Source organism: Phoenix dactylifera, chromosome 5 (assembly GCF_051530095.1).
Source record: "Phoenix dactylifera cultivar Ajwa chromosome 5, Ajwa_hap1_PhDact_Kaust_v1.1, whole genome shotgun sequence".
NCBI lineage: Eukaryota > Viridiplantae > Streptophyta > Magnoliopsida > Arecales > Arecaceae > Phoenix > Phoenix dactylifera.
In genome coordinates, this window is record NC_143194.1 from 36,338,167 (window position 1) to 36,364,451 (window position 26,285).

The 26,285-nt window shown below is 40.1% G+C and overlaps 2 protein-coding genes and 1 long non-coding RNA gene across 5 annotated transcripts; all 3 read left to right on the forward strand.

Annotated features, from left to right (window-relative positions):
• Nucleotides 1-6,740: 6,740 nt before the first annotated feature.
• LOC103702024 (putative phospholipid-transporting ATPase 4) lies at nucleotides 6,741-12,770 on the forward strand. 2 transcript variants are annotated; one of them, XM_008784297.6, is made up of 12 exons: nucleotides 6,741-6,930; nucleotides 7,437-9,433; nucleotides 9,542-9,652; nucleotides 9,847-10,123; nucleotides 10,201-10,289; nucleotides 10,403-10,490; nucleotides 10,591-10,800; nucleotides 10,898-11,023; nucleotides 11,174-11,272; nucleotides 11,389-11,580; nucleotides 11,837-11,883; nucleotides 11,969-12,770. In XM_008784297.6, exons 2-12 carry the CDS (start codon nucleotides 7,617-7,619, stop codon nucleotides 12,063-12,065), a joined length of 3,153 nt encoding a protein of 1,050 aa, XP_008782519.4. In that variant the 5' UTR covers nucleotides 6,741-6,930; nucleotides 7,437-7,616; the 3' UTR covers nucleotides 12,066-12,770. The 2 variants fall into 2 exon arrangements, with proteins under 2 accessions (XP_008782519.4, XP_008782517.4); XM_008784295.6 differs by having other exon boundaries at nucleotides 6,781-6,930; nucleotides 11,837-12,770.
• Nucleotides 12,771-20,410: 7,640 nt separating this feature from the next.
• LOC103702025 (zinc finger protein GAI-ASSOCIATED FACTOR 1-like) lies at nucleotides 20,411-24,784 on the forward strand. 2 transcript variants are annotated; one of them, XR_001879152.5, is made up of 5 exons: nucleotides 20,413-20,761; nucleotides 21,380-21,671; nucleotides 21,789-22,185; nucleotides 22,640-23,644; nucleotides 24,597-24,784. XR_001879152.5 is itself a non-coding variant. In XM_008784300.6 (4 exons), the coding sequence occupies exons 2-4, from the start codon at nucleotides 21,506-21,508 to the stop codon at nucleotides 23,574-23,576; spliced, it is 1,500 nt and encodes a 499-aa protein (XP_008782522.4). In that variant the 5' UTR covers nucleotides 20,411-20,761; nucleotides 21,380-21,505; the 3' UTR covers nucleotides 23,577-23,889. The 2 variants fall into 2 exon arrangements, 1 of the variants encoding a protein (XP_008782522.4); XM_008784300.6 differs by lacking the exon at nucleotides 24,597-24,784 and having other exon boundaries at nucleotides 20,411-20,761; nucleotides 22,640-23,889.
• A 39-nt stretch (nucleotides 24,785-24,823) lies between these two features.
• On the forward strand, nucleotides 24,824-25,546 carry LOC149753565 (uncharacterized). Its single transcript, XR_016413377.1, has 2 exons — nucleotides 24,824-24,942; nucleotides 25,088-25,546. It is a non-coding gene; the product is annotated as an uncharacterized LOC149753565 (long non-coding RNA).
• Nucleotides 25,547-26,285: the final 739 nt, after the last annotated feature.

A 26,285-nucleotide genomic window follows, 5' to 3' on the forward strand; every position in this document is an offset into this window, starting at 1 on the left:
AATATAATTCATTCGGAATATACTATTTTTTCATGATTAACCACACATGCAGAAACTATTTTCCTGTACATCATATATCCAGACATCAACTTTTCAAAAAAATATTTCAGTAAAAATTCTAAAAAAGTAAAAGGTGAAAGGATGCTTGTTCTTATTTAAAGCTCCCCACCACCCACCATTTCACATCTTATGGTGAGTAAAAAGTTCCAATGTAATGCCAGAAAGAATAATATTATGTGGATTCTAGAGTCATATCCACCCTTTTTTTAACTTTAGGTGGGGTCTCAATCTGCAGACCATAGTTGCTAGTTCACCAAATAATCTTGGCATCGCGCAACGAGGTATATACTCAGTGATATGAGTCTAACAAGCATTTTCTCATTTTATAATGAGATGAATCTAATTCCAATGTTGGAGGATATGGTGGTTGGCATTTCCTTAATTAAAGGGTACACATGTGAAAGAATTGGCCGTGATGAGAGTGTTCCCACATCTACATGGACAAAGAAAGTTGTCCTTATGAAGGCTCACCGTTGAGTTTATGATTAACTTCATTGTTAGCACAAGATCTCTTTTTTTTTTCTTTCCTTTTTTTCATCCATTATCATTTTCAAAACTTTGAGTTTTGTGACAAATGTCTAAAAGATTGCTTTATATTTTGATACATAATGGTACACATTTCAAGCATCTTTGGTTTCTAGCATCAATTGCTGCAACTCAATCCACAACTATTTTGGCTCCGAATGAAGTTTCAACGTCATGTTTGTTTTTTCTTTTGTGTTTTTTTATTGCCTTTTTTTTAAAACAAAGACTTGCAAAGTTTTGCCTCTTTATCACATTTGGCTAGATAGTTTCCTAGATACTCATGCATACGTTGCAAACTAAATCCCCTGGCATGGCTGCAGCCATCCCAAGAGATTATTTGGTTGCAAGCAACTTTTGCTAAAACAAATATCGATAAAACCTGAATCTCTATAAAACAGGCTCCATGAAAAATGGGTAGAGACCTTTTTTTCAGAAAACTATTTTTCAAGTTTTATGCCCAGTCAATTTTGGCAAAATAAACTTTATAAAAATAATCAAACAATTGTTTTGATAAAACTCGTTCAATTTGGATTTTTTTTATAATTGTTTTAAGTAAAACTTATAGCCATGACTGTAGATATTGAAGGATCAGTTGCTGGCTAGTTTCTTGCCCATAAAAGGATAAAGTGGCACAAATTTTTTATCCCACCTTGGATCCTATGCAAAGAAAATCGATTCAAATAGGGTACTAGAAAATCTTTATACGGCCGGCTTCCCTAAATATGTTCTTCTAACTTGCTTCTTTTTTTTTTTCTCTTTTTTTTAAGATATGTGGTCCTATTTAAGGGGCAAAGTTAATCGGCCACACTTCAGACACCATCACGGCACCATTCCATGCACATTTCCATTTGAAAAGGTTCGGACTAGTGAGCTGAGCTGTCATGTCACCTCATAGGGCCCACCTATTTTATATTTGGTTCAAAGTAGCGGTCACTTGTAAACGTGGGATACCTTGCAAAAAGATTTAATAGAAAAATCAAAAGAATGAATTAATAAATGAATCATTTAAAACCTAACCATGCTGGGAAGAGAAATTATTTTCTAAGCTTAGGCCCTGCACGCCACTAATCACAACCCCCTAGCTTCTGCAATGATGCATCAAGATGCGATGAATAAAATGTATAAACATGAGCGGCTGTGATTGGTAGCATGCACCGTCGCATGCAGTGTAGGAAATAATTTTTTCAAATTTGAACTAAACATTCCTATCTTTTGCAAAATGGATGGAGTGTATTCTACAATAATAACATGAAAATAAAGCTCTCATATAGGTACGTTCCATTAATAATTATAACATAAAGCAAATGATATGAAAATAAATTTCTCACATAGCTAAAGATGGTGCGTGAAGAAATTCATATGCATGAGACAAGGTAAAATTAGACAAACAAGCTTTCTTTGCAATTAACGCTATCGTAAAATATTAAATATGTGAGCAATGAAAAAGATAAAATAGAAAAGGCATGAGAGCATAGTGTCGCATTAGAAAAATCAAGAATCGTTTAGCATTGGTACAAAGATGGTTCATTCAATTCTAAAGTTTTCATTTGACATTCAACATTGGATAATAAAATCTGGGATTGCTGAAGCGGATCTCATCAACACAAGCCATGTCAAAGAGGAAAGATGTGTAATGTCATGTCGGCATATGAAGTGGATCATTGCTTTTTCCAAGCTCATTGGTTGTCATAAAAGGTTTGCCACCAAGACATGGGGCCAAAATACGATCTCAATGCGGTTTCTCGTAAAGGTGTTATAAATATTATTTTTTCATATGATCACTTGTATAATTCTTTTATTTGTTAAGACTATTGATTAATATATCCCCTCAAGTAACATCCTTATGTTCATCTGCAGAAAACTATAGACTACCGGCCGTAATTATCTCCCATGTCATAATAGGATTTCTATGACAATACCAAATAATAATAATAATAATAATAAATTTATATGAATATCCTTCTAAAAATTTGAATTTATGTGAATAGCCTCTTAAAATTTATATTTATTTCTGTACCCTCATAAAACGTTGTTTTTGCATAAATGCCCCTAGTATAACGGTTTTTCTAATATGATTAATAACCATATTTATTTTAATTAAAAATAAAATAAAATTTTAAAATTACTTTTTTATCTCCCATTGCGATCATTTTATTAATATTTCTTTTTGCATATCTACCCATTGAGGATATTTTAGTTATTTTAATTTGAAACCATTAATTTTTTAACGGTATTAGATGGTGTAAGTACATATGCAAAAAAAAAAAAAAAGGTATAATAGCACAACAAGTGTTTTACGAGGCTATATATGCAAATATCAATTTTGAAAAATATTTATATAAAATTCGATATTTAGAAGGATATTCATGCAAAAAAAAATCTAAAACAAAATATCACTCTAATTCCAGAAAAATTACTTTCGGTCCCTTAACTTTGTTCTAGTTTAACCTAAACTTTTTATACTATATTTTGTTGCAATGTGATCCTTCGATCCATTTCTCTTGATCACTTTAAACTATTTTTAAATTTTAAGACTAAAATGCCCTAATCTTTTTTCAAGGTTAAGCATGGCTTTGAGAGTAGAGACTTGGATGGCTAGGATTTGCCAATTAAAAATAGGAACTCTTCCGAGCTTTTCTACGAGGCATGGAGTCATAGACTAAGAGAGTTTAATCTGTCAGCGGCACTAGCCTCGGTTGCAGACCAGATTTCGGCGGCAGAGCTGCCCAGTTCTAGAGATCCATACCATGAACTTACGGATCCTTGTTTTTCTATGGATTTGGGAAAGTTATGTTTTTTTTATTTTTGCTGATTCTTTTGACGATATCTTATCATTCAACATCCTTTGAACCACTTACAGAAGGGCATTTTATCAGACATCTGATCTGCCAAGATAGCATTGGATTTGCATACTTTCTTTCTTTCCCAACAAAGGTCCATGATCGACCAATTAATCTATATTACAACTTTTAATTGGAACCTTCCTCTTACGATGATGAATTCTCGAATAACTATCGGTAACCATGAGTTCGCCAGATTTGGCTTCCACTCTGTTTTGCACGGGATTAATTTTGTAAAGATTTAGCTATTCCCTCTTTACGCAAGAAGTTTCTTGGTCGTACATGGATTCTGTCAAGGGAAAAACTAAGTTATCTCAGAACAACCTGCGGGCGCCCGACAAGGAGGCGCCCGACCAGAAGGCGTCCGACCAGAAGGCGCCCGACCGGAAAGCACCCGACCTTCGGGCACCCGACCTTCGGGCGCCCGACCAGAAGACGCCCGACTCGGAGGCGCCCAACCTGAAGGCGACTAGCTCAGCTCGGCGCCCGGCCAGATGCTGGACCCCGAGATGCCCCGTCATAACATCCGACCTCGGTCTAAGCTCCTTCGGGAGCCTAGTTTCAAAAGCCCAACCTCACCGCTCACCTACTAAAGTCACGCCCTTCCGCAGCTCAACCGGAGACCATACCCTGCTTCGCCGTCAATAATTAATGCGCATGACCTGTTCTAATCTCCGATTTACTCAACCATTAAAGCGTATGACTACTGCTGAACTCTGGTTCACTCAACCATTAAAGCATATGGCTTCTGCTGATCTCTGGTTCACTCAACAATCAATGCGCGTGTTATCTACGGATCTCAAGCCCTCCATGGCAGGCAGTTGAACTACTCCGCCACGTCCGATCCGCCATAACGACTCACTGACTCTGGTCTGATCTCCCACGACACTGTATTAATGCACACGATCGTGTTCAATTATGACCAAGAAAGAACCATTTGCCCCATCACTTCACAGGTAATACAATACCCCTCTATAAAAGGGAAACCCCTCCACCTTAGAGGGGGTTGGACTCAAAAACTCAGAAAAGCATATCTCCTCTCTCCCCTTACACATTAGCCTCCTCTGACTTAAGCATCGGAGGGCCGGCGCCGGAAACTCCGGCCACCGGCTTCTTACAGGTCCTCCGGAGGACGCCGCCCGCCGACGGACCGCCTCCTATCCTGCCGTTCCAGCACCGGAGCTCCTCCCTCTTAGCGGACGGTCGCCCCCGGTTCCAATTTCCAGCATTCCACTAAGGTTAAAATGGCGTTACATTCGAAGCAATCAAATGAGTAAGCTGACAACGAATTCCAGAGAGCAAGATAGAATGTGGATCCCAATCGATTGAAAACGGGATGAGATGATGATGACGACGAGAGCAAGAGATTCTCTTGAGAAGATAGCGACCAAGGTAGTGAAATGGCCGAGTGATAACAGAGGAGGGGGGGAAGAAAGTTGGCAGCTCGGCCACTCCATGGATACCATCGCCTATGACGATGAGAATAAGGATGATGCCGGCCAAGCCACTTTGTAGGTAGCATGACAGGCAGCAATGACAGCATGGACGGAGGTCATGGTAAGCGTAGGCATCTTGGTGCATGATGGGAAAAGGATGATGACAAGAGGGAGGGCATTTTTGTTAGTTGCTATTGGCCATTAATGGCATTAGGAGGTGCGGAGGTCGAAGTACATGGGTAAATGCAAGGACAACCTCCATGGAATCAACCACCTCTTCTCGTTTAATGTGGTGTTGAGAGCATCTTCCTACAAGGATGGTGTTCCAGAGGAAGGTAATAGTGCATCCATTTTGTAAGTTATCTACATGTTTGGAGCTTAAGATGATGCCCACGTAAAAGAGATTTAATATTAAAAAATTTGAAACTAAAAAAATATGTATAGCCACATACCTACGACGCTATCAAGTCTGCAGGAGAGAGAGTTGTCTAGAGCATTTTGAAATTTGTTGTTTTTCGATATTTTTGAATGTATCTGTATTAGAACTATATGAATTATCTATTTAGCACCAAAAAAAAAAAACAAAAACAAACTCAGATAAAGTTGAGGTGTCAAAATGTAATTTTCTTCTAATAACCTTTTATATTACAAGATCTATAGCCAACCCTCAAAGATTCCAAAAAATAATTATAGCTTTATGATTCCGTTCACTCTAAAAAATTATTGGTTGAATCATATTCATCACCAATTCAACCATAAACGATCATGCATAAACATGGAAAAAAAGAAATGAAGAAATATGGATTGTCTTTTATGGCCGAACTGGTCCATCAATGAGTTGGTAGATCTCATCTAATCAATAACTTTTTGTCCACTCCTCCTTATGGGCTCGTTTGGTTCGCGAGAAGCATTTTCCTTCCTAGGAATATGATTCCTGAAAAACAAATTCCTAGGAAGAGGATGCCTAGGAAAGTAATTTTGGCATGTTTGATTGACCATGGGAAAGTGACAAATTTCCAAGGTACTTATGTTTGGTTGGCCATCCACTTTATTAGGAAAGTTATATATAATTCCTATTATGCCCTTAATAAAAATTAGGTTTTTAATGCCTCTTTAATGCTTCTTTAATGCTGAAAGGACTTTTCGGAAAAAAGTAAAAATGGAGTGATTCCCACCTCATGGGAAAGTAACTTTTCCATGTTTCTCATGGGAAAGACTTTCCCATGAAATGTGGGAATCACATTCCCATGGGAATATAACTTTCCATTCTCTCTCCTTTGAAAACTCCAACCAAACAAGAGGCATCTCATTACTTTCCCGTTGACCACACTTTTCCTCCTTCTTTTCCCGCGAACCAAACGAGCCCTATAGAAAAAATCTAGTGTTGGATTAATTTCGCCGTGAGGATTAAACTCACAGCCTGGGCTTTTTGGTTGTTCCGCGATCCCGGCGCTAATTGGGAATCCTCTCGGCGACAGAGGCGTAACGCTTGCTCCCTTCCGTAATTACTAGCTCATGGTCATTAAACACCCGTCCCCTTAACGGGGCACAATTAAGCCACTCGATGATTGACACGTCGGACAATTGGTTGGAATTAGATCTGATCTCTTGTTTTCCGGCCAACACCGAGCTGGTTTTGTCTCGCAACGGTTCGACACGTGTCCAGCGTTTAAACTCCTGTACGAATGGTCCTGCAGCCAGAGGTACCGTACCGCAGAACTCCGAAGTCAAGGGGGCGCGTCCTGCCTCCTGCGGTTACCGGAAAAGGCAAGCTCTGCGATCCAGCTCACCATTAAGATTATTGTCTTCTTTTTTAAAGATAATCCTCGTCTAATGGGCATTTGACGCAATAAAGAGAAGAAAGATTAAATAAGGTTTCAGAAAAAAACAATTTTAAAAAAAGCCGGCCGGTAAAGGCCGGAATTTCTTGGCGTTTGTTCGGACGAAGAAACCGAGGCGCAAAGCCCCTCTCCCCCGCCCCGTTTATAGAGCCTGGTGCGCGACCGTCGAGTGTCGACGTCGATGAGACGGTCGGGTTAATCTTCTTGGGTTTTCGCCATGATTCCAGTGTAGGTTTTCTGCTGAAACTTCCTTTTCTACTTGCTTCTTTTTGGTTCGCTTCTTTGCTTCTGGTTCTTTTTTTGCGGACTCTTTTATCCGTTTTCTCGGGTTTTGATGGCTAAAAGTCATGACCGGAGCTGTCTAAGATCAGTTTGAATCTTGTTCTTTTTATTGTATCTATCGCGTTGCAGCGTAATATGCCGATCCGGAAGTAGTGTGGCTGATTTTTCTTTTCGATTTTTGAGCTGTTCAGTTGTTATAGTTTCTTCGAGTAAAGATATCGGATTGGAGCGTTATAAAGAATGTCATTGCTTGTTTTTTTCGCCAATCTCTTTTTCTCCTGAAAATCGAATGTAAATTAGATTCAAGAAATCAGTAATGCCTTTCAGAATTCAGCCTTACTTTGAGAATGACTTGGTTAATAAATCTAGCATCCATCTGGTGCAATCCCTATTTCACGAACTCAATGCATCTTGGAGTTGAATTAATTCCGTAACTTCATAAAAATTTTCAGATAATTCCGGGGAGCTTTTATCAATCCGAGATTTTTAGTATCCGGTCTTGATTGCTGAAACCACTCGGCATAAAGGGAAAGCAACGACGAATTCTAGTTGGAGTTCAAAACCCTCGAGTGATTAGATTTTGGGAGTGATTTAGTTCAAGCTGAGGTGTAGAAAACCCTAAAAAGAGGAGGATGGCACGGACGGGGAGGTTAAGGGAGCGGCTCCGGTGGAGCAAGCTCTACTCTTTCTCTTGCATCCGTCCCTCCGTGCTATTAGATGGTGAGGCTCCCCATTCTCTCCAAGGTCCTGGGTACTCTCGTATTGTCTACTGCAACCAACCCCGAGTCCACCGCAAGAAGCCTCTCAAATACCCTACCAACTGCATCTCGACCACCAAGTACAATGCCATCACCTTCCTTCCGAAAGCCATCTTTGAGCAGTTCCGGCGAGTTGCCAACCTGTACTTCCTCCTTGCCGCCATGCTATCCCTCACCTCTGTCACCCCCTTCCACCCCGTGAGCATGATTGCTCCTCTGGCTTTTGTTGTTGGGCTTAGTATGGCAAAAGAGGCATTAGAAGACTGGCGAAGGTTTATGCAGGACATGGAAGTTAATAGCCGGAAGGTCAGCATCCATAAGGGGGAGGGGCAGTTTGGTTACAAGCATTGGCAAAAGATTTGGGTTGGAGATGTCGTCAAAGTAGAGAAGGACCAATTCTTCCCTGCCGACTTGCTTCTGTTGTCATCTAGCTATGAAGATGGGATATGCTATGTCGAGACTATGAATTTGGATGGGGAGACAAATTTGAAGGTCAAAAGATCTTTGGAGGTAACTCTGCCCTTGGATGATGATGAGGCTTTCAAGGATTTTAGGGCCGTCATACGGTGTGAAGACCCAAATCCTAGTCTCTACACTTTTGTTGGTAATTTTGAATATGAGCAGCAGGTCTACCCTCTTGATCCATGTCAGATTCTTCTCAGAGATTCAAAGCTTAGAAACACTAACTATGTCTACGGAGTTGTCATTTTCGCTGGTCATGACAGCAAAGCTATGCAGAATGCAACAAAATCGCCTTCTAAAAGAAGCAGAATTGAAAAGAAGATGAATAAGATCATATACATCCTATTCACACTTCTTGTATTGATTTCGCTGATCAGCTCAATTGGGTTTGCAGCGAAGACAGAGTCTGAGATGCCAGATTGGTGGTACTTGCAACCACATAATACCACTAACCTGTATGACCCATCGAGGCCTCAGCTATCTGGCATCTTCCATCTTGTTACAGCTCTTATTTTATATGGATATTTAATACCAATTTCGCTCTATGTATCAATTGAACTTGTCAGATTCTTGCAAGCCATGTTCATCAACCAAGACCTTTACATGTATGATGAGGAGACAGGAATTCCAGCACAAGCCCGGACCTCAAATTTAAATGAGGAGCTTGGGCAAGTTGATACAATTTTATCAGACAAAACTGGCACTTTGACCTGCAACCAGATGGATTTCTTAAAGTGTTCCATTGCGGGAGTTTCGTATGGTGTGGGTTCTAGCGAGGTGGAAATGGCTGCAGCCAAGCAGATGGCGTCAGAAGCTTCCAATGCACCAGAGCAGCATAGCAGCAGTCAGGATTTCTGGGAGGATGGTAGAGGTGGTTTTGGATCTTCAGGAATTGAGCTGGAAAGTGGGATCAATTGTGCAATTGAAAAGCCACAAAAGCCTAGAATTAAGGGTTTCAGTTTTGAAGATGATCGTCTCATGCTCGGAAATTGGACAAAGGAGCCCAATGCAGGTACCATTCTTCTGTTCTTGAGGATACTCGCTCTCTGCCACACGGGAATTCCTGAGCCAAATGTGGAAGCTGGAGGTTTTACCTATGAAACGGAATCACCAGATGAGGGGGCATTTCTTGTTGCAGCCAGGGAATTTGGATTTGAGTTCTGTAAGAGGACTCAATCAAGCGTGTTTGTCCGGGAGAGAGATTCTTCTTCCGAGAACCATATAGAAAGGTCATAGCATAAAGCAATCTGTATGACATCCTTGTTGCTTTTATTTGTGTCTCTCGTAAAGTCTTGCTATCTTAATCTGCGAGTTTTTTCCCCTTCAAATTTCAATAGGGAGTTCAAGATTCTCAATTTATTGGAGTTCAACAGCAAAAGGAAGAGGATGTCAGTGATTGTGCGGGATGAGAGGGGGCAGATTAATCTTCTGTGTAAAGGTGCAGACAGGTATGATATAATCCTATTGTTACCATTGGCCGCAATACTTTGGTGACTTGTAGATTTACAGTTTCTATTAAATGTTATCTGTTTATTAATTTTCTTGAGTCATCTCATCCATTAATTCAAATGCGATCCATTTTGTTTCATCTTCCATTGCCTTTATGCCTACAAGAAAGTTTTCTTTTTCGTGAAATGAACAGCATAATTTTTGAAAGACTGTCAAAAAATGGAAGAATGTATGAGAAGGATACTAGTAAGCATCTAAATGAATATGGAGAAGCAGGTTTGCGGACGTTGGCACTAGCATACAGGATGCTTGAGGAATCTGAGTATTCTGCTTGGAATACTGAATTTATTAAAGCAAAAACCACTATAGGGCCTGATAGAGAAGCTCAACTTGAGCAAGTTGCTGATATGATTGAAAGGGATTTGATTCTTGTTGGTGCAACTGCTGCAGAGGACAAATTACAGAAAGGAGTGAGCTATTGCAGCTTTCTTTTACTATCGAACTGTTGCTTCTTTCAGTCCTTTGACTATTTCGTCCTCCTGTATAGGTCCCACAGTGCATAGATAAATTAGCACAGGCTGGTCTTAAGATCTGGGTTCTGACAGGTGATAAGATGGAAACTGCCATCAACATAGGGTATGGCTCTAAAATCAATCACTTTACACAAGAAGGATATCATTGGAATCGAAATGGATCTGCTTCCTGTTCTCTGTGTTGGATATCTGGTAAAAATCTATTTGTATCTGCAGATTTTCCTGCAGTTTACTTAGGCAAGGCATGAAACAAATTTGTATATCCACAATCAACTGTGATTTGGTAACGCGGGATGCTAAAAAGGTATCTTTTTATTAATTTACCTTCTGAACTGCCCTTGGTTTTGTTCTGTGCTGGAATTGGATTCATGGTAGGTGTTGGTTTATGTTTGATGACTGATCAGGCTGCAAAAGAGAATATTTTGATGCAAATCACTAATGCTGCACAAATGATCAAGCTGGAAAAGGATCCTCATGCAGCATTTGCTTTAATCATTGATGGAAAAACTTTGTCCTATGCCTTGGAGGATGATATGAAGAACCGGTTTTTGAGTTTAGCGGTTGATTGTGCTTCTGTCATATGCTGCCGAGTCTCCCCAAAGCAGAAAGCACTGGTAATGTTCATTATATTGGATCACTATTGTTGTTTCTCATCCGCACAAAATGCTAAGCTACACAATTCAGTTAATCATGTTGTATTTCTTGCTTTAGGTGACTCGGTTGGTGAAAGAAGGTACAGGCAAGACTACTTTGGCAGTAGGTGATGGTGCAAATGATGTGGGCATGATTCAGGAGGCTGATATTGGTGTTGGTATCAGTGGAGTAGAAGGAATGCAGGTTGGTAATAATAGGCAATGGACGTTTGATGTTCGAATCAAACTTAGACATCTGATATCGAGGCTTATAGCTGTTTCAGAGGATGCCGAAATCACCTCTAAGGTTGAAATAAGTGAGCAGTTAATTATTTAGCAATTTGACCTTGTGCAGGCTGTGATGGCTAGTGATTTTTCCATCGCCCAGTTTCGATTTCTAGAGAGGCTTCTTGTTGTCCATGGACATTGGTGTTATAAGAGGATTGCCCAGATGGTACAAATTAACGAACACTTTCATTAGTGTTTTTTGCACTTGTTTGTAGTAATCTGTTATAAATATGTATGTAACTTAATTAATGATTCCTTGGGACTCTGCTGGACTGCTTTCAGGTCTGTTATTTCTTCTACAAAAATATAGCCTTTGGCCTCACACTATTCTACTTCGAGGCATATACTGGCTTCTCTGGGCAGTCAGTGTATGATGACTGGTATATGCTACTATTCAATGTCATTCTCACGTCGTTGCCTGTAATATCATTGGGAGTATTTGAGCAAGATGTTTCTTCTGAAGTCTGCTTACAGGTATGCTTGCTATAATATTTGGGCTTTGTACAAGAGCAATACTTGCAATGATTAGCATTCAGTCACGATTCTTGGTAAACTTTTCAAAGTAAACAAATGCTTGTCATCTATCACAGATTGTGCATCGATCTGTGCTCTCTTCAGCATAAACTAGCAGCATTTTTATTTTTAACATTGGATTTGAATTTATTATTGTGCACGTAGATTGTGAACTTAGATTGATTTGATATGATAAACTGAACTCTTTCCTCTGCAGTTTCCAGCATTGTACCAGCAAGGACCGAAGAACCTTTTCTTTGATTGGTATAGGATAATTGGCTGGATGGGCAATGGTCTCTACTCATCCCTAATTATATTCTTTCTGAACATCAACATTTTCTATGAGCAGGCATTCCGTGCAGGGGGGCAGACTGCTGACATGGCCGTTGTTGGAACTGCCATGTTCACCTGCATCATCTGGGCTGTCAACATGCAAATTGCCCTAACAATGAGCCACTTCACATGGATCCAGCACCTCTTTGTGTGGGGCAGCATTGCTACATGGTACGTCTTTCTGGTTGCATATGGAATGTCATCGCCATTGATCTCTGGGAATGCCTATCAGATACTCCTGGAAGCCCTTGGACCAGCTCCTGTATATTGGGTTGCAACACTTATAGTAACTGCTTCATGCAATATCCCATATCTGGCCCACATCTCCTTCCAGAGGGCATTCAATCCTCTGGATCACCATGTGATCCAAGAGATCAAATACTATAAGAAAGATTTGGAGGATCAGCATATGTGGAAGAGGGAGCGGTCCAAAGCAAGGCAAGAAACTAAGATTGGTTTTACAGCACGGGTGGATGCCAAGATCAGGCAGCTGAAAGGGAAGTTGCAGAAGAAATCATCAACATTGAGCATTCAAACGGTGTCATAACATCTGTCAGAGCCTATCACTGGTCTTTTTTATTCTTTCTCTTATTTTTTTTCCTTTTTTGCCTCGTTAGGATTTTTTTTTGGCCGAGGCTTAATTTTCTCACCTTTTCATTTCACCAGTTCCATTTCGTAGCAATCTACATATGGGAGGTTCCATAGTTTCCCCCATTATAGAGAGTCGGCCTTTGTACAATGCTTAATGTCCGTGTTGAACTGAAGTCTTGTGCAAATAGTTGAGATGTGTGTATAGATACAGTTTTGTTTCTTGGCTATTGGCTCTATAGTGTGTTGCTGCTTTTTATTTTTCAGTAATCACTCTTCCTTTATGTGTTAACATTTCTTGGAGGAGACCAAATTGGAGACTGCTGTTAATGGCTGCTTTTTGTCATTGTAATGGCTTGCTAGTCGGTACATCTCAACAAATTGGTTGCTGGTAGTCTTTTAAGCAAATGCCTCCAATCAACACTGGATTGCAACTGGATTCTTATCAGGGCTTAAGCTCCAGTGATGCTGCTAGAGGCGTTCCCAATGCAATGCACACAGTATGGAGGCTCATAGAGCTAATTGATTGGACTTGGTGCTAGGCCAAGAGCTCTATATGTAGCACCTGCGGAAGGAAATATAGAAATGTGATCCAGCAGTTATCAGGATGAAAGAAAAAAGGGATGCTCTAACGTGATGCTGCAGTAGTCAAAGGAATTTAATGGCTCTGACCACAACTTGACGGCAAGTTGAAGTTGAATGTTTACTTCCAAGTGGTTTCAGCCATGTTGACAGAGAGGTAATCCAGCTATGTAGTTGTGACAGAAACAAGGACCTGATCTATACAGAGTTATACTGGCCTTCTCTAGAAGTTCGATTTTAAGTCAAGTCACTTGAGGGAACCTGGTTAATATCAGATGATAGCTAGTGGCCTTCTTTAGAAGTTCTTGTTTTTGGGTATTTTTAGCCATATTAGGAGTTCTTTAGTTAGAAACTGTCAGGATTAGGATTTCTTCAGGGTTAATACTGTTAATATTTATTTACATAATCTAGCATAAGGGTTGCGAACAGGTATTTTTTGATATTTTGGGATACCCAAATCTGTTGTGCGTACATAATCTTTCATATTTTTCTTCATATTTTTTTCCTCAAGATTGTCTATGCCCTCCATGTTCTCACCCACAGCATCAACACCTAATACTAAGTTCTTTTCCTTTTCATATTTTTGGGTATTTCAGTCCTGGATGTCTAAGTTCTTTTCCTTTTCAGTTGCACTTTGCAGTACTTTGAGCTTGGGATGCCAAGTGATGCCAGGTGCTGCACCTGCAAAATGTTAATGCCACTTAGTAGCCTAGCTCTGGCAGTATGATCCAATGACCAATTTCACCAGGCACAATTATTTTTGTTGGAATTTCTTGATATTAACATTAGTAGTAAGGATCATTATCAGGTTTTATTTAGCATCGAACAAGTTAGTGGTGAGTCATCACCTCGTTTCGCATAAGTTCATGTTTACTCTAATTCTGTATTTTCTCTTCCTTGATGACAATCAAGTGTAATCAAGGAACAAAAGGTTAATCATTTGGGGTCTCCTTTTGAACGTCATTCCTTGTTGAGATCTTTGATCAGCATCTGATTTTCTGTCTCTTGCCGAATGAATATCAGGTAACTGATTTACTCGTGCAACCTTTGAAACTCCACTGACATCCTCCACTTGCTAGTAAGACTCATCTTCTTAAACTCTGGTCTCTTATTTCTCAACTGTTATCACAATATCAGCTTGGAAAGACTATAGGTCATTCGTAAAATTTTATCAGTCTCTATTGCTGGTGTCGAATTGAATGCATTTTTTTTTTTTTTTGCCATGATCATTGACAGGCAGGCGGTTCAGGTTCCTGTTTACATGTTTGGAAGAACTCTAAAATTTTGTACTAGTCTGCTACCATTTAGTGTCTTCATGATTCAGAAATGATGACAGGTGCCCAAACCATTCAAGCTTGTGAAAAATTCAGAGTTACATGATTGACTAAAGCTGGGTGTTTATAGCTCTGAATTTTGCTCAGAATCTACTTTCTAGTGAAGGTTATGCTTGCGACCATTTGGAAATTATAACAGATTATGGTGCATGGAAAGATATACGGGTTATGTAGGAGCTATCTTGTGCATCGAGGTTATGATTTCTCTATTTATCTTGAACTCTATTTTCTTGCAAATCTGAGGGGGGAAGCAAATCATTTCTCGCTGAACTGTCAAATTTATGCATAAATTACATTAGTGATATCAACAGGCCAATCTTCTGGCATTATTGTAAATTATCTTGGGCTGCATCATGGGACAGCAGATTCAAGATTTTGTAATGCTGCCCCAATCCAACAAATGACAACACTAATTATTAGATGGGATATTCATGAAGTGTCTTTGGCTTGTTTTTTTTTTTTTTTTTTTGTTAGTCCATGGATAAGCTGATCATCCAGCTTCTGTAGCAATTGAAATATATCCCGCTTTGCAAAATAAATATCATTAAGGGTTTGTTTGGACGGCGGATTAAAAATTCTATTGGATTCATGGATTAAGTCATTATAACTAACAAGATTATAGGATTACAGGCTGGGCTAGGCCTATATTCATAAGTACCCATGAATAGCTTTGGAATAGACCGTTCCAAATTCCACAGAGAGAAAAAAAAAACCCCATATCTCAGAATTCAGGCCAGTCCACTGCAAAGCTATTTCATGGTACTTATGAATATACGTCTAGTCCAGCCCATAATCATCTGATCTTGTTGGTTGTATTGGCTCAATTAACAAATATAATAAAATTTTCAGCTCAATTATCCAAACATGTTCTGGACCAAAATTAAATCCCTTTGTTATAATCTACTGCTGACTTGCCATGGATTTTAATGTTGTGTACCACCTTTTCGCAACCGTTGGACTAATCAATTAGACTGACTGTGATTCACACTTACGATTACAGCTATACATTAAATTAAGTCCAGATTTTGTTGAAGTGGCCAAATGAGATCCAGTTTGTTACAGAGATTTCATTGTTCGCTAAACTAGTTTGGCCAGAAACTTTTACAGATCTCGGCTGGTCAAATGTATTGTCGAACTAGGTAAGCCCTGTTTGGCGATATTCTCCTAGGACAGCTTAAGGTTCTGCTTGAGAAAAATGCCCTCCTGTAAACCGTGGTACAAGTGTCCCCGGACTGCAGAGGGGCCCATAATGAGAACTGCAAACTATAAAGACGCCATCAGTTGCTTGTCCTCTCGTTGCCAAGTTCCTGCTTGGTTTGGCTACAAGTAGTTCGAATTGGACCCGTTTCATTGAAGTGGGTCCAACTCTCATAGATTGAAATCTCTTTTTTAAGGTCATTTTAAGAGCAAACTTCAGCTATATTTCCGACTCCGGATGCATAGTTGTATGCAAGCAAACAAGCCCTAAGATACAAGCATTTCCATTGTCCACAAGCAACGCTTCAAGCATGCTGGGGAAGCTTTTATAAGCTCAGAGAGCTACAAAGAGCAGCAGTAACCCATACTTGCTGCCATGAAAGAAAAGCAGGAGAAGGGCTCCCCGCCATGTATGGATCAACAAAGCTCTAGTTTTCTTTTTAAGAAGCAAAGCAGCAGAACTACAGCAATAATAGAAAGAAAAACTATATTGTTACAGAGTTCTAGTGTTCCGTGCTGCCCTCTGAAGAGACTTTTTTTTTTTTTTAATAGTAAATGCGGCAATTTATATAACTTTAACTTGAGTATAACAACCTGCCAAATCACGAGAAAGTAAAGAGTACAAAAAAAATAGAATATCTCCTATAAAGAAATGTACTTTACATGTAAATACGAGCATACAAATGGGGCTTAGCTAGACCGGGTGACAGACAACCTTGATGATATTAATTGAAATATGGAGGGTAATATCTTAATTATAGTTTGAAATGTAACGTCCCTTGAAGTCCGAATAAGATTCTAAGACTACGAAACAAAATTCCAATGACTTGCATCGGAATGTAGACTAATCACGCGGAAATCTCAACGTTGGCATCGCTGGTCCGCTGATTATTCTACGTGCCCGAGTGTCGTGACGATGACATCTTTGACGGATCGCGACCCACGATGTCCGGCTCCAGATTCAAAAGCTATTGACACGTGGCGGTGGAAGACCAATGGTCACGTCCACCTACTGGTTTCCGCGCTTGCTGCCTGCCGGAACCGGCAGCTTCCGGTCAGAGATCATTACTTATTTATTTATGTATTTGTTTATCCGGATGCGTGAGCTTGCCGTCCCCGAGGAGGAAGAGAGAGAGAGAGAGAGGGTGGGATGGGCCTCCGGATTCGTTTGTGGGCCTCAAAGTCAGTGGGCCCCACGTTTCGTTCTTCGAAATTCTGAGAGCCGGGGCGTCCTCCTCTCCCTCTCTCTCTCTCTCTCTCTCTCTCACGCTCGGGAGAACGGACAATGGCGGGATGCGGATCCTCTCCGATCCGAGCTCGGGCGGAAGAGGGTCTGTATTTCAATCACGGCCGTTCGTGATCGATGCAATGACGGTGATCGAATGAAGCTCCTATAATCCGACGAGATGCGGTGCCCCATGCGCTCGTGGTGAGCTGCATTCGATCACCATGGTCATGATTGGAAGAGAAACCCTAGAAAGTTAAAAAAGAGGGCATGCATGGAAAGAAAGATGGAGCTCCATGAGTGGTTTTCACTTGACACATATCTATTATAAGCATATCATGCATTGGAGTGGGGTTTTAGATGGTATTGGTGCAGCAGATTATGATGCTTATAAGCTAGTCTGTTACACTTAATTTTTTTACAAAAAATAAGATGACTTCAACAAATTATATATCTTCTAAATTATAAATTATTAACAATTATTTTTAATTTTAGTGCACATCCGTCGGTGATCATAATCGACAAATACCTAGTCAGGAATAAATACAAAATCTACAAAATGGTGGCAGCATCTAATTATACTACTGATTTCTATATAATTAATCCATCTCCCATGCATCGGTAAAATGAAATTGTTACTTAAATTACATGCAATGTGCTCCCATATGGTATAAGGATAACTGGTTGAGTAAGCAGCACTTGGCGCAATAGGTAATGGCTTGATGCAGTTCAAAAAAAAAAAAAAAAATGAAAAAACAATTATTTATGATAAATATATACTATTTACCAAGTTGGCAAAGTTATTTGTAGGTGCACCCAGTGCACCAAATCCCATGTTATGCGAAGGTTGTTTTAATTTTCTTTAACCATTTTTAAGTTTCATGATGGGAAGAACAAAAAAAATGAGTTAGGGAGTTGGTTATAAGATGGAGAGTTGGAGAGTTGATTTTAGACAATTTGAAAAGTAGAACTGAACTGAAAAATATCACATTATAATGGTAGAAAGGGACTTTAATTAATGGTAGGAATAGACTTTTCCACGTATATGAGAGGCTCACTGCCAATGATTTTTTATAAATATAAATGCAATTTTTTGTCACACATCAATTATGTATTACATAGATTTTGAATACTTATACAAAATCAAAAAATTCAAATAACATCCTTCAGCTAGCTTTTTTGGGGTGAAGTTCTAAATTGTTATAAATAGTATCGGAGCTGACTTAGCCTATAGTCTATATGGACTAGGGGACGCTATATTACAAACCCATTTGGGCTGACTATAGAACTGATCATGATGCTTGTGATTAAGATTTGTGGTGCTTGTGAATCGATTTGGATCTTTAGTATGGTAAGAACGTCAAAATTTAAACAAAAAAATATGTGAGGACCTGAGCAAGTATGTATTTAGTCACACATCGGCTATATACCAAATAAATCTTAGTTACTTATATAGCGCCAATAAATCCAAATAATACCTTTTCAGCTAGCTAGCTTTTTTAGATAAGGTTCTTGATTATTACAAATCTATAGAAATATTTGACATAAAATCAGATGAAAGAAGGAAATTGATTTATAAAGAGACATATGATGCAACAAATATCAAAATAACTCAAAACAATAACTTCTTCGCTATCAAGTGCTTCACACGAGGTCTTGAATGGTATTGTGTACACTTGCACCAGGTATCATATGAATGATCATGATCCATTCCTTTAACCTTAATACGATCATGCCCAAAATAATAGAAGTTCAGCATAGGAAAGGATGAATCTTTTTGGTAAATAAAGGATGAACTTTTTTAAAGAAAAACAGACATAAGAAAATACAAGGAGAAGCAAGTGATATTTTTTTGGAATTATTAAAGAGGACATATTGTTTCAGCAATTGCCCCTGTGCTTTTTCTTTTCAAGAATGGACTGAGCGGCTGCAAGAAAGATTAAACATGTCTTTGCATGGTGAAACTTAAATAGTAAGCCCTAGTCTAGGACGAGCACTACAAGGATTTTGATCGATATTTCAAATAAATAAAGCTTTCTATATGAATTAATGAAGAGTTCACGTGAAGTCTTGTGGCCATGATCAAGTTCAAATTGTTGCCACCAATGTAAGCAATTGCTACAAGTTCCAAAGCACAATGCAAACTAATAATAAAAGTATACTTCCGCATAATATTTTTTAATAAAATTATGTTATTAAAAGGATATTTTTACTAATAGTATACGTATGTATACATGCATGATAGCAATAATAATAATAATAGTTTATTATTATCATTATCATTAGGGTCTATGGTCTAGACTGATTGATAGCTACACCACCTTTTGATATTATCTCTAGGTATGACAAAGTCGCCAGCATCTCCAGCCGGTTTTAGAGACGACAAACATCCACGTTCAAGAGAATTTTTTTAGTTGTACTACTATGTTCCTCGCATCAACCACGAAGCAACCAAATGCTCCAAGTTGAAGTTTTGGGCATTTTTTGGGGAGAATGCAACAAATAGCCGTCATCGGATTCCGACAGCGGACATCCGAATTTCTAGTACCCACCCCCCTTCGATTCCCGTATCCGTTTGCAGCATTTATAAGACATTCCTATCGGTAACCTTCCGGGAGGAATTAAAAATATGCCTCCAGTTTTGAAATGGTCTCGGAGGAGCAGGGATGGCTTGTCTGTACTCCCCCCCATATGGCGATAAATAATTACATGGGAAGATGAAAGGGGCAGGAAATGACAAGAGAAAGCATTATAAAAAATAATAGTCTATTCCTTCCTTGGATTGTGAGGAAACAAGGGCCAAAAAAATTTCAACAAATCCGCTTGCCCACGAGATTTCTGTTCAATTGATGTTTGATATGCTTCATTCATTCGTTTTTAAGCCTGATTATTTGCTAAAGCACCTATTTTATTTACACCATGTTTTATTTTCTCTGTGTTCTAAATCTCCGAGAATTTAATAAGTTTACTATGAAATTCATATGAATTCAATCCAAAATCTCACCTAAAATGATTAGTTAAAAAGTATTATTTTAATTTTTTGATTCTATATAAATATTTAAAATCTATTCGATGTCGAATTAAACACATGCTTGTATAAATCCTCATATATATTATTTCGAGTCAACCCGAGCATGGTGGGTGCCAGACTGCCATTTGATTTCATTTGCTTAATCAGAAACAAAGAGTAATACGAGCCCTACGTTTTATGGTTCCTGATTTCAACAGGTGGGCCCGTGCATGAAGAAATCGACGTAATCACCACTCCATAAAACTGGCTTACTTTTCAAAAAAATAAAAATAAAAGAAGGATCTTCATTTAAGAAAAAATAATAAGACATGAGCATGTGAACTCAATCAATGACCCAATCATTTTAGTGTAAATGTAAAAAAGCTGGTGCCTTGCTTTACCACCACTCCCAATGCTTTCCCATCGAGAAATATAAATCACGAGCCCATCAGTTCCCCGAAATCATCCCCTCCTTTTCACCACCTTTGTCCTTTTAAGACAAAAGCTCTCTTCATTAATCTAATAGCCGCCTACGAGCTAGCATATTTATAAGATACGAAACCCAGGCCACGAAGGAAGCTAGTCCACCACGAGGTATGGATTTTGTGGTGGCCACTGCATCATCTTCTGTGTATCAACATCGCATGATTGCATGTGCGCAAGCTATCCATACATTGTGTGTATTGTTCTCCCCCTGAGATATTTATGATGATAAGAAAGAGACTTGGTGATATACAGTATGTTAGAGATTATATTATAGAAAGAGGAAGGGGAAGGGGAAGGGGAAGGGGAAGGGGAAGGGGAGGGAATTTCTAGATATGCGTAGGGAGCAAAGCAAAAGACAGAAAGTGCAACGTCACATTAGCCTGTAGGGTGAGTATTGAATGAGTGGAGGATTGAATGTTTGCTTGCTTCCCTCATCCACATAGACCCCCCTTCTCCTCCTCATCTCTCTATCTTTGGGAAGAAATTCTCCTCAATTTCTTTCCTTTTGATTTGCTCTCTTCATTCCGGTTTATATGGATTTTTTTTTTGGGTAGCAGTAGTATCGTATCCGCTTAGTCAGTCCTCTAGTCTTTGGGCAGTTGGTTTTGCTTTATTTGTTCATTTATTGACACCTTGATGTAAGTTTCAGATGTTCTTCGTTTGAGGTAGGAAAGCATATGTTGTTTTTGTCTTAATTTCTTTTCCCCTATTTGATGTGCTGATGAAGGGTTTGGTGCAGTTCCGTCTGCTAGTGTCATAAAGTTTTCTTCCCCTCTTTGTTTTAGTTTTCGCTTGCTGGAGTTTTGGTTTGAGAACTTTTATGGTTCTATGTTTTAAATCTGATGGAAAGTCATCATCCTAGAGCTCTCTCTCTCTCTCTCTCTCTCTCTCTCTCTACTTGATAAATTATATTTGAATGACATGTGGAACTTGGGATAAGCCTTGGAAATGCATGTCAGACCAGTAAATGATGATGTTCCTTTTTGTAAACTTTGGAATCCACAGGGTTTCTTTGCATCGGATGAGAGGAAACAGATAGATCTGCCTTCAGGACTTGAGCTATTCTTCAGCCTCAGCCTTTCTTTCTTTCCAATAATTGTTTGAGGGTTCTCCACTCAACAGTAGACGGAGATGATTAAAGGGCTCACAATTCAGCAGCACCAGCTGATGGAGGAGAACATGTCCAATCTAACTTCAGCCTCCGGGGAAGCCAGTGTCACTTCCAACCAGCAGTCCTCCTTTGCCTCCCCACACCCAGCCCCAGTGAAGAAAAAGAGGAACCTCCCAGGAAACCCAGGTCTTGAAACTCAACCTAGTGCTAGATATCATGTTTTTGTCTTAATCCAGTCACTAAATATATACCGGAAAATTTCATTTTCTTGTTTGTTTTTTTTTCTTGGGAATCGGATCTCAGATCCAGATGCTGAGGTGATGGCGCTGTCTCCCAAGACCCTGATGGCTACCAACAGGTTTGTGTGCGAGATCTGCAACAAAGGGTTTCAGAGGGATCAGAACCTGCAGCTCCACAGGAGGGGCCATAACCTCCCATGGAAGCTGAAGCAGAGAAGCAGCAAGGAGGTGAAGAAGAAGGTGTACATCTGCCCGGAGGTGACATGCGTGCACCATGATCCCTCTAGGGCTCTTGGGGACCTTACTGGCATCAAGAAACACTTCAGCAGGAAACATGGGGAGAAGAAGTGGAAGTGTGACAAGTGCTCCAAGAAGTATGCTGTTCAATCCGATTGGAAGGCCCACTCCAAGATCTGTGGCACAAGGGAATACAGATGTGACTGTGGTACTCTCTTCTCAAGGTAGCAATAAAACTAAAGTAACTTTTAGATTTAATAACAGTAATTGCTTAGATATGAAACAAAAAGCTAGCACTGGAAAAGGAATACTTGAAGCTAGGTTTCATAACTCAAAAAGCAAAACAAAAAAAACATCAAGCATGAAATGTTAGCAATCCAAAAGTGCTGGCTAGCAGGCTGCTATGGTAGTCATAGCCACTTCTATTGGGTTTGGGTCATGGTGGATAGCATGAGAATGAAAACATATCAGCAAAATGTCCCCATGGATTCAGAGACCCAGATACCGAAGGCATGATATTTTTCCCCATTCGATTTGTTCTCATATCTTTCCCTTTTTCACCATGGTGTCTTTTTGGAGTTATGTGAGCTTTTTTGAATGATGGCTTCCCTTTGTGATTCTTGTTCTTTTTATGTTTTTGGTTTGCCTTTTCTTGTTGGTTACTGTTCTTGATTGCAGGAGGGATAGCTTTATCACCCACAGGGCCTTCTGTGATGCATTGGCGGAAGAGAGTGCAAGGGCCATGACCGCAAATCCTCTGGCTAACCACCCCACGCTGCTATTCTCTCAGCCCACATCATCCCATGACCCCTCTCCACTTCCACACACTGCCCTCCAAGCCCAGTTCCCCCAGCTGATGAGAGCCACAGAGGCCAACACCAACATCATAGGCACTCATGGGTTGCAAGAGCTGTCACCGAAAAGAGAGCAACACTTTAGCATGAGAACAGATATCCCACCATGGCTGGCTTGCCAGGGCCCCACTTCTCTGAACCCATTAGACCTCCATTCCTCGATCTACTCCACAAGATTAGAACAGCAGTACTCTCGTGAAAACCCAGCCGGCCCTCCTCCACCTCTCCCTCCACCTTTCCAAGGCCCCTCAGGTGCTGCCTCTTCTCACATGTCAGCCACTGCATTGCTGCAAAAGGCAGCTCAGATGGGTGCAACCATGAGCAGACCTCCACGCCACGATCAAATGGCAACTCACACGGCCAATGCTTCTGTTGCGAATACTACTGCTGGCTTTGGCCAAGAGATGGCTGGGGGTGGTGGTGGTGGTTTTGGACATGGGTCAGCGCCTTCTCTTCTCCAAGACATGATGTTGAATTCCCTCCCCTCGGCTCCTTGCTTTAGTGGGTCTTTCGAGGAGGCTTTTGGGGGGATGCTTGGAGCCAAAAGGGAAGAGAACAGTAGAATGGAAGGCATTGCAAGAAGTCATGGAAGGAATGAGGAAGGCGGAAGTGGTGGTGGAAATGATGGGTTGACTAGAGACTTCTTGGGGCTGAGAGCATTTTCCCACAGGGATTTCATAAACATGGCTGGGCTCAACTCTTGCATGAGTTCTTCCTCATATGAGCAGCCCCAACAAAATAAGCAACCATGGCATGGTTAGCTACTCCAAGGAAAGTGGTACGAATGGGCTCCAAACTTCAGACTTTTGAAGGGAAAAAAAAAACAATGGTAACTATTCTTTATCTAGATCTAATCTTTTCTCTCTCGAAACCGAGGGAGGAAAGCTTGTCCCGCATCTCTATTTTTGCTGTAGAATTCACTCATAAGTTGAGGTTGCTATGGCACTCTAGATTTGTTGTTGCATGAATGTTATTATCTTTGTTCTTGTAATAATCCTAATTCTCATGTGCTCCTCTATTGAAGGTAGAACCTCCTTGGAATCAGTATGGAATAATGGAAATTTTTAACTCAAACTGAAATAGAGTTGACTATAGAGGTACAAAAAAATATATTAGATTTACTCGCTTTCCTCTCATATTTAGTGGTCATCATTGATCAAAATTTTAATTAGTATGTATCACGTTTCCTTCTTTCCTTCTTTTCTTTTTCTCTTGTATTATTTTTTTGCTCCCTTTATTGCGAGCCTCCATAGCTTAGGAGGAGGAAACTTTTCAATCCGTCCACGTCGTACCCGATAAGCACATCTTTCATAATCTTCATGCTTTTTTGTTGTTGAAGAGCGTCCAGAACAGTATTTAGAACCCTAATAACACTGATCATATGCAACCACACCACATCCATCATACACTCAAGGTGAGAGAGCTTTACATCTTCTCAAGGTGCATTTCGCGTTAAATAGAAAGAAAAAAACCTCTGAATTTGTAGATACCATTAATTATTTTTGAGCAAAAGGAATACTCGATTATGTTTAGTACCAAAGCTGCATTATGGCATGTTATTATTTATTCTGCTCCTCCCTTTTTGTACGTTTTTGTCTCTTATCATCATTTGGCTCGCGTAAATGCAAAAGAAATTGAAAGGCCCGCAAATAGGACATATAGATGGATCGCCAGGGTATGCTTTTGAGATGATCATGGAAAAAAGGGTTTGCAGTATGAAAAAAGAAGTCAATGATTGGAGAGGTGACTGTGGGATATGCCCTTCTTCTTTCTCTATGCAGGTCTTGCCGGCCAAGTCCCGTGACAGATTGGGCACGTGTGAAGAATGACGAGGCGCGCCGGTGGCCTCATATCTTTAGACGTCGTTCAGTCATACGCTTGGCATTTCAGTCTCCATGCTGTAAGATAGTTTCAGTGTGAGGCTTTCCTTTGGCCTGATAAAATAAGACCATAGCCTAAATTCTGATCCTTTCTTTGCTCTCTCTCTCTCTCTCTCTCTCCCCCCCCCCCTTCGCTACGAGCTACTTCAAGCAGTACTACTAGCATATAAACTGATTTTAGAGGAGAGGAGATCGACAAAGTTGTGAAGAGAAAAGTACCATATAACTTTTATCTGCAAATTTTAAGGTAACTCCTATATTTGAACCGCGTAGAATTAATTATTATCTATTCAGAATGTAGTTAGAATTGCTGCCAAAATATATTTTAACAAATAAATCAATAAAAGAGGGTAGTTAAGTTACATTTGGCCAATCTTTCGTTCAAACTGCAGCAAGGGGGACTTGGTTCAGCTACCTAAATATGTGGTCTCCGAGAGTACATAGTTTCACGAGAACCTCGAGAAGTGGAGCTAGGATTGGGCGTTTGCTCGCGTTGCAGTCGATTTGCAGCATCAATCGTACGTATGTACATCAATCATGGATCACTTGCACCGCTTTTAAGTAATATTTAAAGAGTACCTTATCTCGGCACACCAACCAAGAAATAAAGCTGGAAGCCCAGGACATGCAGCTATGCTCCATTCATGCTGCACTGCGAAGCCTACACTCGCTTCATTCACCAGTACAAAAGCTGACCCACTTCGCGTAACAAACTAGTATGTCATATTGAGAGAAAAGAGAAGAGAGAGAGAGAGGTGAGAGACAAACTAATTGGCAAGCCTCTGAGCTTGTGGGACGTGATCTTTTTGGTGCTGCTTTTGTTTTTATGTTGTCAACGGCCCTGTGACAAAGACGAGAGCACTTTATTGGTCAAAACTACGCGCAGACACACATGGGGACATGGTGTGTGTGTGTGTGTATATATATATATATATATATATATATATATATGGAGCGAGAGGGAGTGCTGGGGAGAGAAATGGGAGAATCTCTCGCACTCTCAGGCACTGTTTTTATCCTTTTTGAGCTTTTGTCACGTCTGTGCGTGGGTGGTGGTAGCGTTGCTGATGCCGAGGCAGCAGAGACAGCAGCAGCCATCACGAGGTTTGGCGAAGGACTGCACGCTCTTATCCGGATAAAAATCCTACGCTGGCCACGGCAAATCATGTGGGAACTGGGAAGGCTCTCGTTGCTCTCCCCCATCGTCCTTTCACACATCCTAGAGCACTTTCACAGATAGTATGAAAAGACCTCTAATGGAGGAGGCTCCGTTAGTGAGCCAAACCAAAATCTAAAAAAGAAAAAAGAAAAAAAGAAAACGAGAGAGAGGGGAATGACAATGGCATGAGGGGGGAGGGGCTTTACTTTTGTCTATATCTTAAAAAGAACAAAAGGGGAGGGGAGGCACGAAGTCTTAGACTGTGGAGGTCCAAGGTACGGTTGACATGGGAGGATTCCGTGTAAAAGAACGCTTGTTAATGCTAAAGATTATGAGCCTGTAAGTTTTTCCTTAGGAATCAATTAGGAAATGATATATAGTAGCATGGACCATGGACTCCATGCACGCTATCTGCATGTAGTATTCCTACA